Raw genomic sequence first — 12676 nt, 5'->3', positions numbered from 1 at the left:
AATTAACTGTTGCACTATACTATCCTTTTTCTGAAATGAGTAATCTTTTTTTAACGAATTGTCATATGGGGTGAGCCCTGGGAAAAGTGCTAAAGTTGAATACTTAGCTTCCTAGCACCCAAGGATAATGGTGCTACCACCATTCATCTAGCTTCCCAAGCTCCTTAAATTTCCCTCCTACCTCAGGTCTCTTGTTTGTAAATCCTGCCTATTAGGTTTCCTAAATATCTTCCAGCTTTGTCATTCTCTGCTGTCACTCTTCTTGCTCACTTGATCCTGACCATCAGTATCTGCCACAACAAATTTGTAGGTGGTTCCTCTGCCTTCTGTGTCTCCATTTCTAGTCTTAATTTGAGGCAAAGGAACTTTTATTTAAATATCCTTAGTGGCTATTTTTAAATGTTATTTTAAAATGTTTATTAATACCCATTCTTAAAATATCAAATCCAAACTTTATCATGTCTTACAAAAGCCTGTTTTTCCCCTCAAAATACTTCAAGTTTATTTTTCCACCTTCAGCTCTATCCATTCTCTTCTGTACTCTAAAGGACCTTCTTCCTGGACGGCTGTCTGAATATACTATACCCTTTTATGTCTCATTGACCTTTATCCATGCTGTCCCCTCCATTTTGCCTGGTAAAGGTTTGCTTATCCTATAAGTTCTTACTCACTCAGTAGTGTTCGTAAATCCTTCCCTAACTTATTCAGGTGGAATCATCTGTTTCCCCTGCTCCCAAAGTAGTCTGTTCCTATGTCTGATATAATATTCATCAAATTATATTATAGCTGTTGTCATTTCCTTCACCAGACTTGGGTTATTTACATTCACATTGTTTGCCAAGTAGGTGCTCAATAAATATTTTTGAATCAGTGAATAAATATATTAAATTCTAAAAATTTTTCCCATAGGTGCTGCAGATGATTACAATAGAATTGGTTCTTCATTATATGCTTTAGGAACTCAGGATTCTACAGATATATGCAAGTAAGGATTCTGATTTAAAATAAATAAAGCAAAAATTTCATTAGTAGCCTGAACACACAGAATATTTCCTACCCAAGAGGCATTTAGAATATCTTCTTTAAAATACATCAATAATGAGGCACTTCTTACAAACGTGGTTCAGTGTCATATTTTCTCTACCATTTCTCTCTTTTTTAAATCTGAAAAGTAAAAATTGACTTTAATGTATACAATTTTAACATTTACAGAGTTTTATTTGTTGAAAATTGGCTGATTTATGCATGTGAGGAAGAAGGAGACAGAATTTATATCAAAATGTTCTTAGGTTTTGATGAAGTTTATTATAAATAAACATTTTAGAATTAGAATATACTATATATATGTGTGTATTTCTTTGAAACCAGATTGACTTTTAAAGTAAAATGTGGTGCTGTCAGTTTATACTTTTTGAAGAGGCTGGCTATTCTAGTTTATAAGTTTAATGAATCTTAGGGCAGTGCTAGGGTAACCTGTTGGGAAAGTATCATACATGTTAATATAGAAATGCTTTCTGGATATTTGCTTATGTAGCTGTCCTTTATTTACTTTATACTAGTGTTTCACATTAATCTAACCATAGTTAATTTTAGTTGCTCCTATAATATTGTTTAAATCCAACTCCTCACTAAAAAATAATCCGAACTTTTTTTTTCAATTTTAAGTGGCAAAACTATTTTCACAGTTTATGCCTTTTTCTAAAGCACATCCTTGAACTTTTTTCTAGTATATCCTGTCTTAGTAGACATGTAAAATCCAAGTTTTTCAGCAAAACAGGATACTGTATATAACTTACTACATTAACATGCTACCTTCCCAAAGAGTTATTCTCTAACACTTTAATAAGAAAAAAAAGTCAACCTTGCTGTGAATTATTGGACATAAACCTGTCAAAGCAAGTTCTTTTTGGTAAAACAAAGTTCATAAAATAGTGTTTTAGCTTTTAGTAGTACTTACCCTAATCCATTTATAACATCGCCAGTAAATACATATTATTTCACAGAATACCCTTTTAATAGTTTGGCATTGAGATTTTTTTTTTAGTTGGTGTCAGCATTTGAGAGATAGGCTGTTTAGTTAAAAGTGAATTCTGAGATAGAAATTGGTTATTCATTTCTGTTATTTCCTAAAACAAAGCAGCTCTGCTTGAAGATGTTTAACACATAAGTATCAGGTAACTTCAAGAGCTGCTCCAACTTTAGTGTTTTCCTTTGAAGTCAGCCTCTTTGGATCTGATTGTTCTGTACTTCTATAGCAATTAGAAGATACAGGCTTTATTTAATATTATGTGGCATATTGCTAAAGAATATAAGGAAAAAGTTTTTTGATTTAAATGTATGGCTTAGAGTGTCTGGCTGGCCTAGTCAGTGGAACATGTGACTCTTTATCTTGGGGTTTTGAGTTCAAGTCCCACATTGGGTATAGAGATTACTTTAAAAAGTACATACTAAATATGGGGCGCCTGAGTGGCTCAGTGGGTTAAGCCTCTGCCTTCTGCTCAGGTCATGATCTCAGGGTACTGGGGTCGAGCCCCACATCAGGCTATCTGCTCAGAGGGGAACCTGCTTCCCCCTCCCCCTCTACCTGCCTCTCTGCCTACTTGTGATCTCTCTCTTTCTCTCTCTCAAATAAATAAATAATTTTTTTTTTTTAAAGCACATACTAAATAAATAAAAGTATGGCTAAGACTGTTACCTTGAAATGGGAAGATTTTTTTGTAACAACAGTTTTCAAGTAATCTGTCATATGGATGAAAGTACAGAGGTGTTGAACTAAATGAAGTCTGCAGTGAATAAGACCATTAAATATTATTGTAATGAAATAAGAAAGTTCATTATTAATACAGTTTTAGGGGCATATGCTCTGAACATTTGAAATGAAAAATCATTTCAAAGCTGACTTCTGATGAAATATTTTTCCCTTCCAGGTTTTTTCTCAAAGTTTCAGAACTGTTTGATAAAACAAGAGTAAGTACTATAAATTAACCCTTGGGAGTCTCAATCCTTGCGTATAGTAATGTGTTACCTGTTGTGGTTGTGTTTAACTTTATTGAGAAAGATAAGCTATACTTCAGAAGGATGAAGAGACAGATTTAGATTTGAAAATTTGATTTTTTATTTCAGGAAATTCATTTTTTGGTTATGGCCTTCTGGCATTTGTATAAAAGTTCATATTCTTGATCAGAGAACATGTTCATTATGAAACAGCGTTTATTTTTATGAAGAATGATCTTTTTCTGGGGCTGGGTAAACTAGAAGAAGGTATTAGATTCATTACGATTTTACCAAGATGATACTGTTTTTGATCCCCCGTGACACTGGTTTAAAAATGAATTGTATCAGAGCACCTGATGGTGGTTCAGTAGCTTAAGCATCTGCCTTCAAACTCAGGTCATGATCCCGGAGTCCCAGGATTGAGCCTGGTGTTGGGCTTTGCGATCAGTGGGGATTCTGCTTCTCCCACTCTCTGGCCCTCCCCACTCGTGTGGTCTCTCTCTCTCACTCTCTCTTAAATAAATAAATAAAATCGTTCAAAAAATTAAAAAATAAAAATGATTTGTATCAGTACAAGACAAATAGGCAATTGTAGAAAGGTATAATTCATAGTAATAATGTTGACATAGTCTTGATTTTCAGGGATCAATCTTAGATGTAGTAATATTTAAACACTTTGATAAAGTTGATAGAATAGTGAAAATATTTATTAGAAGTTTATTGGGTGCCTGGGTGGCTCAGTTGGTTAAATGACTGCCTTTGGCTCAGGTCATGATCCTGGAGTCCCAGGATCGAGTCCCACATTGGGCTCTCTGCTTAGTGGGGAGCCTGCTTCTCCCTCATGCTCTTTATTTCTCTCTCTCTCTTCTCAAATAAATAATAAAATCTTTTTTAAAAAGGGGGGGGGGGGTTAAAGGTACTTAACTGAGAGTGGAGGTGGCTAGTCCATTGTAGAAATCTGAGTTCAGCATGACTTTGTCAATTGAATAATGTGTAGTGAAGACAAGGAAAGGAAAGGAGACATTCTCTTACAGAGGAAAGAGTCTTTAAATACATAAATGTTGTTATACTGGGGTCCATTATTCTGCTTTGGTTATTTGTACCAATGAGCATTTTCTGGGAAAATATCATTGATTTCTGTGTGTTTACATCAAAAGAACAGGGATTTATCACAAAATAGCTTTATGTGTCAGTAGATGTGCAAGTAGATGTCAAAAGGATTTTGATGTGCAGGAGATTATTGGGAAGAACAAAGAGGAAGGAGCAGGATAGACATGAAGTGCCTTTAGACCAAAATGCAGGTCTATACCTGTGAAAGGAGAGGGCAGAGGAAGAGGGGAATAGGTTGGAAGAATTTCAGATCGTAGCATAGTTCTAAGAAAGTTTTTTCCAGCTGAGCCCAAGTGGCTTATTAGAGGGACTGCTGTGTCAGGCAAGACAGGCTGGCACTGCTGCCCCTGTGCTCTGTCATTGGGTACAGGGGAGGATGCATCAGAACCTTGGGATGCATATTGTTTTGGATCTAGAGAGATTGTCGTTGGGACTCTGAACCATATGTGATCCTTGCAGCAAGCAGTTGCTCTTGAAGGAGATCTAGGTGGCACGCTGCTGTAGCCACAACAATCTTTATTTCTTTTAGTGTTTTTGTGGTGGTCTGGTTTTTTTGCTGTGTAACAAACCATCCTAAAATCGGGAGCTTAAAACAACAACTTTTATTATGCTAATGAAGTATTTAGGTCAAGAATTTAGAAAAGACAGAGCAGGCTTACCTCTGCTCCATGATGTCTGGGGCCTCAACAGGGAACATATGAAGGCTAGGGACTGGAATGAGCTGAAGGCTCTTTCAGATGTCTGGGGGGTGATGCTGGCTCTCAGCTGAGACTTCAGCATAGGCTGTTAGCTAAAACATCTACATGGTGCTTATCCATGGAGTCGCTTAGGCTTCCTCACAATATGGTGGCTAGGTTCCAAAAGCAAGCATTCCAAAAGATAGGAAGCAGAAATTTCTAGTTTCATTAAGGCCTGGAAACTGGCACAGCCTTACTTCTGTATTGGTCAGTAAGTCTTAGGGCCCAGATTCAAGGGGAGAGGATAAATACTCTACTTCTTAATAGAAGGAGAGGAGCCATATTTAAAAGCACCCAACATCCGACTAACATGTTACCTGGGTTTATATAAATCCATTTATCTAAATTTACCTAACTCAATTTTGAATATACTTTGTGCATTTATCTGTTAGATTAAAAAGTTTCAAAGTTTGGGGCACCTGTGTGGCTCAGTGGGTTAAAGCCTCTGCCTTCAGAGGCCCCTGCCTGCCTCTCTACCTACTTAATGATCTCTGTCTGTCAAATAAATAAATAAACTCTTAAAAAAAAAAAAGTTTCCAAGTTTATTTCTCTATTATAAAGGAGTATTTCTTTCTTTCTTTTTTATAAACAAGTCACTGATTTTTGTTTTTTGTTTTGTTTTGTCTTAAAGATTTTATTTATTTATTTGACAGACAGAGATCACAGGTAGTCAGAGAAACAGGCAGAGAAGCAGGCAGAGAGAGAAGGGAAAGCAGGCTCCCTGTTGAGCAGAGAGCCCGATGCGGGGCTTGATCCCAGGACACTGGGATCATGACTTGAGCGGAAGGCAGAGCCTTTAACCCACTGAGCCATCCAGGCACCCAGGAATATTTCTTGAGAAGCTTCAAGTTTTTTTCTTTATATTGAAGTATACCATACACACAGGAAAGAGCACATACCAGAAGTATACAGCTTGTGACAATTTTACAGATTTCACACACCCATATAATGAACACCCAGATTAAGAAATAGAATTCTCGGGGCGCCTGGGTGGCTCAGTGGGTTAAGCCGCTGCCTTCGGCTCAGGTCATGATCTCAGGGTCCTGGTATCGAGCCTCGCATCGGGCTCTCTGTTCAGCAGGGAGCCTGCTTCCCCCTCTTTCTCTCTGCCTGCCCCTCTGCCTACTTGTGATCTTTCTCTCTGTCAAATAAATAAATAAAATCTTAAAAAAAAAAATAGAATTCTTGGGGTGCCTGGGTGGCTCAGTCGTTAAGTGTCTGCCTTCAGCTCAGGTCATGATCCCAGAGTCCTGGGATCGAGCCCCACATTGGGCTCCCTACTCAGCGGAAAGCCTGCTTCTCCCTCTCCCACTCCCCCTATTTCCTCTCTCATTGTCTCTCCCTCTCCAGTAAATAAATAAAATCTTTAAAAAAAAAAAAAAAAGGAAATAAAATTCTTACCAGCAACCCAGATACCTTACCCTATTCAGCTGCTTTTTATGAGTTACCCCCTCCCTCAAGGGTGGCACTCTCTTAGCTTCTAACAGCAGAGGTTAATTTTATTTTCATATTTTATATAAATGCTTTATGCAGTATGTATTCTTTTATGTCTGGTTTCATTCACTCAACACTATGTACCTAAGATTCATCACTGTTGTTGCATGTTTGTATAGTTCCTTCATTCTTCTTGCCGTATAGCTTTCCTTTGTAAGAATATACCTGAACTGGGGTGCCTGGGTGGCTCAATGGGTTAAGGCCCCTGCCTTCGGCTCAGGTCATGATCTCAGGGTCCTGGGATCAAGTCCCACATCGGGCTCCCTGCTCAATGGGGAGCCTGCTTCCTCCTCTCTCTCTCTCTCTCTCTCTCTCTCCCTCTCTCTCTGCCTACCTGCTTGTGATCTCTCTCTGTCAAATAAATACATTTAAAAAAAAAAAAGAAAGAAAGAATATACCTGAACTTACTCATCTGTTCTGCTGTTGGGAGGAATCTGGACAGTTTGTAGTTTGTGGCTGTTTACAAATAGTACTTCTAAGACCATTCTTGCATATCTTCAGCTGAAAATAAGTGTGTATTTCCATTGGGTGCGTATATCCAGGGGGAGAATTAGGGGTCATAGGGTCCCCATGTGAAAAGCTTTTTTTTTTTTTTTTTTTTTTTTAAGATTTTATTTATTTATTTGACAGAGAGAAATCACAAGTAGGCAGAGAGGCAGGCAGAGAGAGAGAGAGGGAAGCAGGCTCCCTGCTGAGCAGAGAGCCCGATGCGGGACTCGATCCCAGGACCCTGAGATCATGACCTGAGCCGAAGGCAGCGGCTTAACCCACTGAGCCACCCAGGCGCCCATGAAAAGCTTTTGTAGATAGTGCCAAACTGTCTCCCCAAAGTGATTGTACCAGTTTATATTCCCACCAGAATAAATGTGAGCAGTGGGTTGCTACACAAGTTTACAATACTTGTTATCTTTTTTATTTTAGTTATTCTGCTAGATGTGTAGGGTTTTTAAATTTTAACTTTATTTCAGCAGTAATTTCAGACTTACAGAAAGGTTGCAGGAATAATACAAAAATTATTGTGGCTCAGTCAGTTAAGCATCTGCCTTTGGCTTGGGTCATGATCTCAGGACTGAGCCCCACGTCAGGCTCACTGCTCAGTGAGGAGTCTGCTGCTCCCTCTCCCTCTGCGTTTCTCCTCCACTCATGCACGCCCTTTCTCTCTCTCTCTCAGATGAATAAATAAAATATTTTTTTAAAAAGACTAGTACACCTGGGGCGCCTGGGTGGCTCAGTGGGTTGAAGCCTCTGCCTTTGGCTCGGGTCATGATCCCACGGTCCTGGGATCAAGCCCTGCATTGGGCTCTCTGCATTGCCCTTCCTCACCACTCAAGTTCTCTCTCTCTCCTTATCTCAAATAAATGTTAAAAACACTTTAAAAAGAATTTAATATAGTCAATATAATAATCAATGATTTCCCCTTAATATCATCAAATATTGAGTATATAGATGCAGATGGCTTTTTACAGTGGAGTTCATTTGAGTTAGGGTTCAAACAAGGTCCCTATTTTGTATTTGATTGACAAACACATCTTTTTTTATTTTCTGTCTCCAAACTGAATTGAATAGTTTAATCTTTTTAGTCTAATACGGCTGCTTCACATTTTATCCCAGTTCAAACTAACCATATCTGTTTATTACTCTTTCATGTCTTCAGGCACATTTTGTTAATATTTTGACTGTTTTCTGGTTGTTATTAGTAGGAAGATTGATTAGAATTTCCTAGTCTTCCTTCACTCTTTTTTTTAGGGGGAGGGGCAGAGGGAGAGGAAGAGAGAATATTTTTTTTTTTTAATTTATTTATTTGACAGAGATCCCAAGTAGGCAGAGAGGCAGACAGAGAGAGCGGGGAAGCAGGCTCCCCGCTAAAGAGAGTCCGATGCGAGGTTCGATCCCGAGACCCTGGGATCATGACCTGAACTGAAGGCAGAGGCTTTAACCCACTGAGCCACCCAGGCGCCCCGGAAGAAAATCTTAAACAGGCTGCACACGCATCATGGAGCCCAGCATGGGCTCAGTCTCAACGACCCTGAGATCATGACCTGAGCCAAAATCAAGAGTCAAGAGACTCAGCCACCCAGGACACCCATCCTTTATCACTGAAATGATGTAACAAGAAAGAAATATAAATGATGCTGAAAGATGATGCTGAAACTCATTATTGCCAAGAACTTGGGTCAGATATAGAGTTCTTCCATAAATACACTAATCTCATTTGATTTCATTCTTTTTTCTGTTCATTTTTTGTCAGAGTCCTGAAGTAAAGTAATAGGCTAGTAGAAAGGAGAAAGCAGGGAAGTTTAGGTTAAATAGGAATGGATAATGGATACTATAGTTATTTTTAACTTTAATTTTTTTTAGAGTAATTAAAGAAAACATTGGCTGTAGAATATAACTGCTAATTAAATGCTGGATTTTTCCCCCCTTTTCCAGAAAATAGAAGCACGAGTGTCTGCTGATGAAGACCTCAAACTTTCCGACCTTTTAAAATATTACTTAAGGGAATCTCAAGCTGCTAAGGTAATTTAATTGTTCATTGTTTTTTAAAATGGACTGTTTTACAAAAAGCCATCTCTTTACCAAAAGCCTTATAGGTTGTTAGACTTAAGATTGTTAATGATTATCTCTTGATTTTAAATTAGATTTTCTTTTTTTTTTTTTTTTAAAGATTTTATTTATTTATTTGACAGAGAGAAATCACAAGTAGACGGAGAGGCAGGCAGAGAGAGAGAGAGAGGGAAGCAGGCTCCCTGCTGAGCAGAGAGCCCGATGCGGGACTCGATCCCAGGACCCTGAGATCATGACCTGAGCCGAAGGCAGCAGCTTAACCCACTGAGCCACCCAGGCGCCCCTTAAATTAGATTTTCAAGTGTGAATTTTTTGCTCTCCTTTTACAAATTGTTGGTCAAGGATCCCCACATTAAAGTTTATTCTATAATCTTAAACTTTGTTTTAATGAATTTGGTATATTCATTTGGGTAAGATGCCTACAAAACAAAAAGTAAAATCCCTAAATAACAGTCTGTATAGCTAAAGGACTCCTTAAGTCCTTTGTTGGGAGTGAGAGAACTATAAAACCAGGGTATGTTTTATTTTAAGGCAACTCAAATTTCCTTTTGGAAGTCTGTCTATGTGCAAGACTGAAACTCTTAACTAATCCAAAAAAATGTTTAACAGAAACATCTGAAAAAGCACTAAAAACTTAGTGGCTCAGATATTCTTAATTCAGGGTGCCTGGGTGGCTCAGTCAGTTAAGCATCTGCCTTTGTTCAGCTCAGGTCATGATCCCGGGGTCCTGGAATCAAGGTCCACGTGAGGCTCCCTGCTCAGCGGGAACCTGCTGCTTCTCCCTCTGCTGCTCCCCCTGCTTATACTCTCTTACTCTCTCACACATAAATAAATAAAATCTTAAAGAAAAAAACAAAAAGAGGCTGGGGCGCCTGGGTGGCTAAGTAGGTTGGGTGTCTTGCTTTCAGCTCAGGTCCTGGGATTGAGCTCCACGATGAGATCTCTGCTTAGCGGGAGCCTGATTTTTCCTCTCCCTGCCACTCCCCCTGCTTGTACTCTCTCTCTCTGTTGAATAAATAAAATCTTGGGGGAAAAAAGACATTCTAAATTCAGTATTAATTTATGAATTGATATATTGTACAAAAAATTTCCATGTGATCAGTGGTGCTTTGAATACCAGTTTTTCATTCCTTATCAAGTTATAAATAACCCTTGGGGCACTTGGCTGGCCGATCATGTAGCTCTTGATCTCAGGGTCTTGAGTTCAAGCCCTGTGTTGGGCATAGAGCTTACTTAAAAAAAATTATAGGAGTGCCTGGTTGGCTCAGTTGGAAGAGCATATGATTCTTGATCTCGAGATCGTGAGTGCAATCATCATGCAAAGTGAAGAGATTTCTTAAGGGGTGCCTGAGTGGCTCAGTTGTTATGGGTCTGCCTTCGGCTTGGGTCATGATCTCAGGGTCCTGGGATCAAGCCCTGTGGGCATCCAGCTCCTTAATCAGCAGGAAGCCAGCTTCTCCCTCTCCCACTCCCCCTGCTTGTGTTCCCTCTCGCTGTGTCTCTCTCTCAAATAAATAAAATCTTAAAAAAAAAAAGAGAGAGAGAGAATTAATTAAATAAATAAACAAGTTATAAATAATCTTTCTAACTTTGAGGACTTATGTGCAAATATACTGTCCACATCAAATTATTTTACCAGATTGTGTCTTACAATCATTTACATTGGGGTGGATAGGGATAAAATGAATTATTCACTTTAAAGACTAAATTCAGGGTGCCTGGGTGGCTCAGTTGGTTGGACGACTGCCTTCAGCTCAGGTCATGATCCTGGAGTGCCAGGATCGAGTCCCACATCGGGCTCCCAGCTCCATGGGAAGTCTGCTTCTCCCTCTGACCTTCTCCTTGCTCATGTTCTCTCTCACTGTCTCTCTCTCAAATAAATAAATAAAATCTTTTTAAATAAATAAATAAATAAATAAAGACTAAATTCATTATTTTATTATAATATTATAGTTGTTAATATATAACTTTTTAGAACATGGCTTTAAAAGTAAATCCAGGGATGCCTGGGTGGTTTAGTCGGTTAAGCTGCTGCCTTTGCCTCAGGCCATGATCCCAGGGTCCTGGGATCGAGTCCTGCATTGGGCTCCATGCCCTGCAGGGAACCTGCTTCTCTCTCCACCTCTGCCTGCTACTCTGCCTGCTTGTGCGTGCACGCGCTCGCTCGCTCTCTCTCTGACAAACAAAATCTTTAAAAATAAATAAATAAAATGTTAAAAAATAAAAAATAAATAAAAGTAAATCCAGACTTTTTAGTGACCACAAGAAGGAATTGAAATTTAATTGCAAAAATTAAAACTACATACAGCAGAGGGAATATAGGAATCAATGATAGTATAATAGCAGTGTATGATGTCAGATGGGCATTAACACATGCGGTGAGCACAGCATAGCATAGAGTGGTCAGATCACTGTTGCATACCTGAAACTAATGTAACATTGCATGCTAACTATTCTTGAATATAGTAAGTAATAAGTAAATAGCTGTTTAAAAGATATTAAATATTTATTAAACAGCTGGGGGTAAACCACACACCTTTTTTTTTCTTGTTTTAAGAGTTGTGTATTTATTTTAGAGAAAGCATGTGTGTGCATATGTTGGGGGAGCAGCGGAAGAGAGAATCCTCAGGCAGACTCCCCACTGATCGTGAAGCCTCATGATGGGCTCATGATGGACCCTGAGATCATGACCTGAGCCAAAGGCCTGCTCAACCAACTGAGCCACCCAAACGTCCCTCACCACAGGTGCCCCTTAATGAGAATGTGGCTAAAATGAAAAATTCTTTTTTTTTTTTTTTTAAGATTTTATTTATTTATTTAATGGAGAGCGATCATAAGCAGGGGGAGCAGCAAAGGGAAAGGAGAAGCAGACTTCCCGCTGAGCAGGGAGCCTGATATGGGGCTCGATCCCAGGACCCTGGGGTCATCACCTGAGCTGAAGGCAGACACTTAACAACTGAACCAACCAGGCACCCCTAAAATGAAAAATTCTGACAAAAATTATAGCAACTAGAACTTTCATACCCTGTTAGTTGGAATATGATACAATATTTTGGAAAAGTTTTATAGTTTCTTAAAAAATTAAACATACATCTGTGGTCCAGTCATTCTAATCCTGGGTATTCGAGAGTATGTATTCCCACAGATGTTCACAGCAGCTTTATTTGTAATAGCCAAAAACTGCAACAGCCCAAATGTCCACCAACAGCTAAATGGATAAAGAAATTGTGTTGTGTATATACAGTGGAATCCTACTCAGCGGTAAAAAGGAATGAACCGTGGAAACATGCAACAATATGGATGAATCTCAGAATAATTTTGTTGAGTAAAAGAAGTGAAACAATAAAGATCATGGTTTACACTAGAGCTCACTCTTAGTGTTACATATTCTTTTTTGTTTGGAGAAATGTGTAATGATACTTATCTACCATTATAAGCATCACCATTGTAAGTATCATACAGAATAGTTTTCACTGCCCCAAAACTCCTCTCCACTCCATCTATTCGTCCTCTTTCCCCTTAATTTTTTAATGTTGATTTTTTTTTTTTTTACATCTCCACTCTTCCAGAGTGTCATATAGTAGGGCCTTTTCACATTGATGACTTCTTATTTATTTATTTACTAACACAGAGCACATATGAGCACAAACTGGGGGATGGGGCAGATTGAGAGGGAGAAATAGACTTGAGCAGGGAACCCTATGTGGGGCTCAATCCCAGGACCCCAGGATCATGACCTGAGGCAAGGGTGAACCAACTGAGCCACCCAGGCACCC

At 38.8% G+C, this 12676-nt stretch overlaps 1 protein-coding gene across 1 annotated transcript in view; it reads left to right on the top strand.

The window, feature by feature from the left end:
* The window catches only part of SNX6 (sorting nexin 6), a 63208-nt gene that overhangs the window by 38901 nt on the left and 11631 nt on the right, over nt 1–12676 (top strand). The window contains exons 9-11 of the mRNA XM_032344014.1: nt 910–985; nt 2928–2967; nt 8766–8852. Of these exons, the coding sequence (XP_032199905.1) occupies nt 910–985; nt 2928–2967; nt 8766–8852 (203 nt within the window). The remainder of the gene's footprint in view (nt 1–909; nt 986–2927; nt 2968–8765; nt 8853–12676) is intronic.

This window comes from Mustela erminea, chromosome 5 (assembly GCF_009829155.1).
Source record: "Mustela erminea isolate mMusErm1 chromosome 5, mMusErm1.Pri, whole genome shotgun sequence".
NCBI classification, from domain to species: domain Eukaryota; kingdom Metazoa; phylum Chordata; class Mammalia; order Carnivora; family Mustelidae; genus Mustela; species Mustela erminea.
Note: the sequence above shows the minus strand (reverse complement) of the source record. Positions and strands in the feature narration are given on the sequence as shown.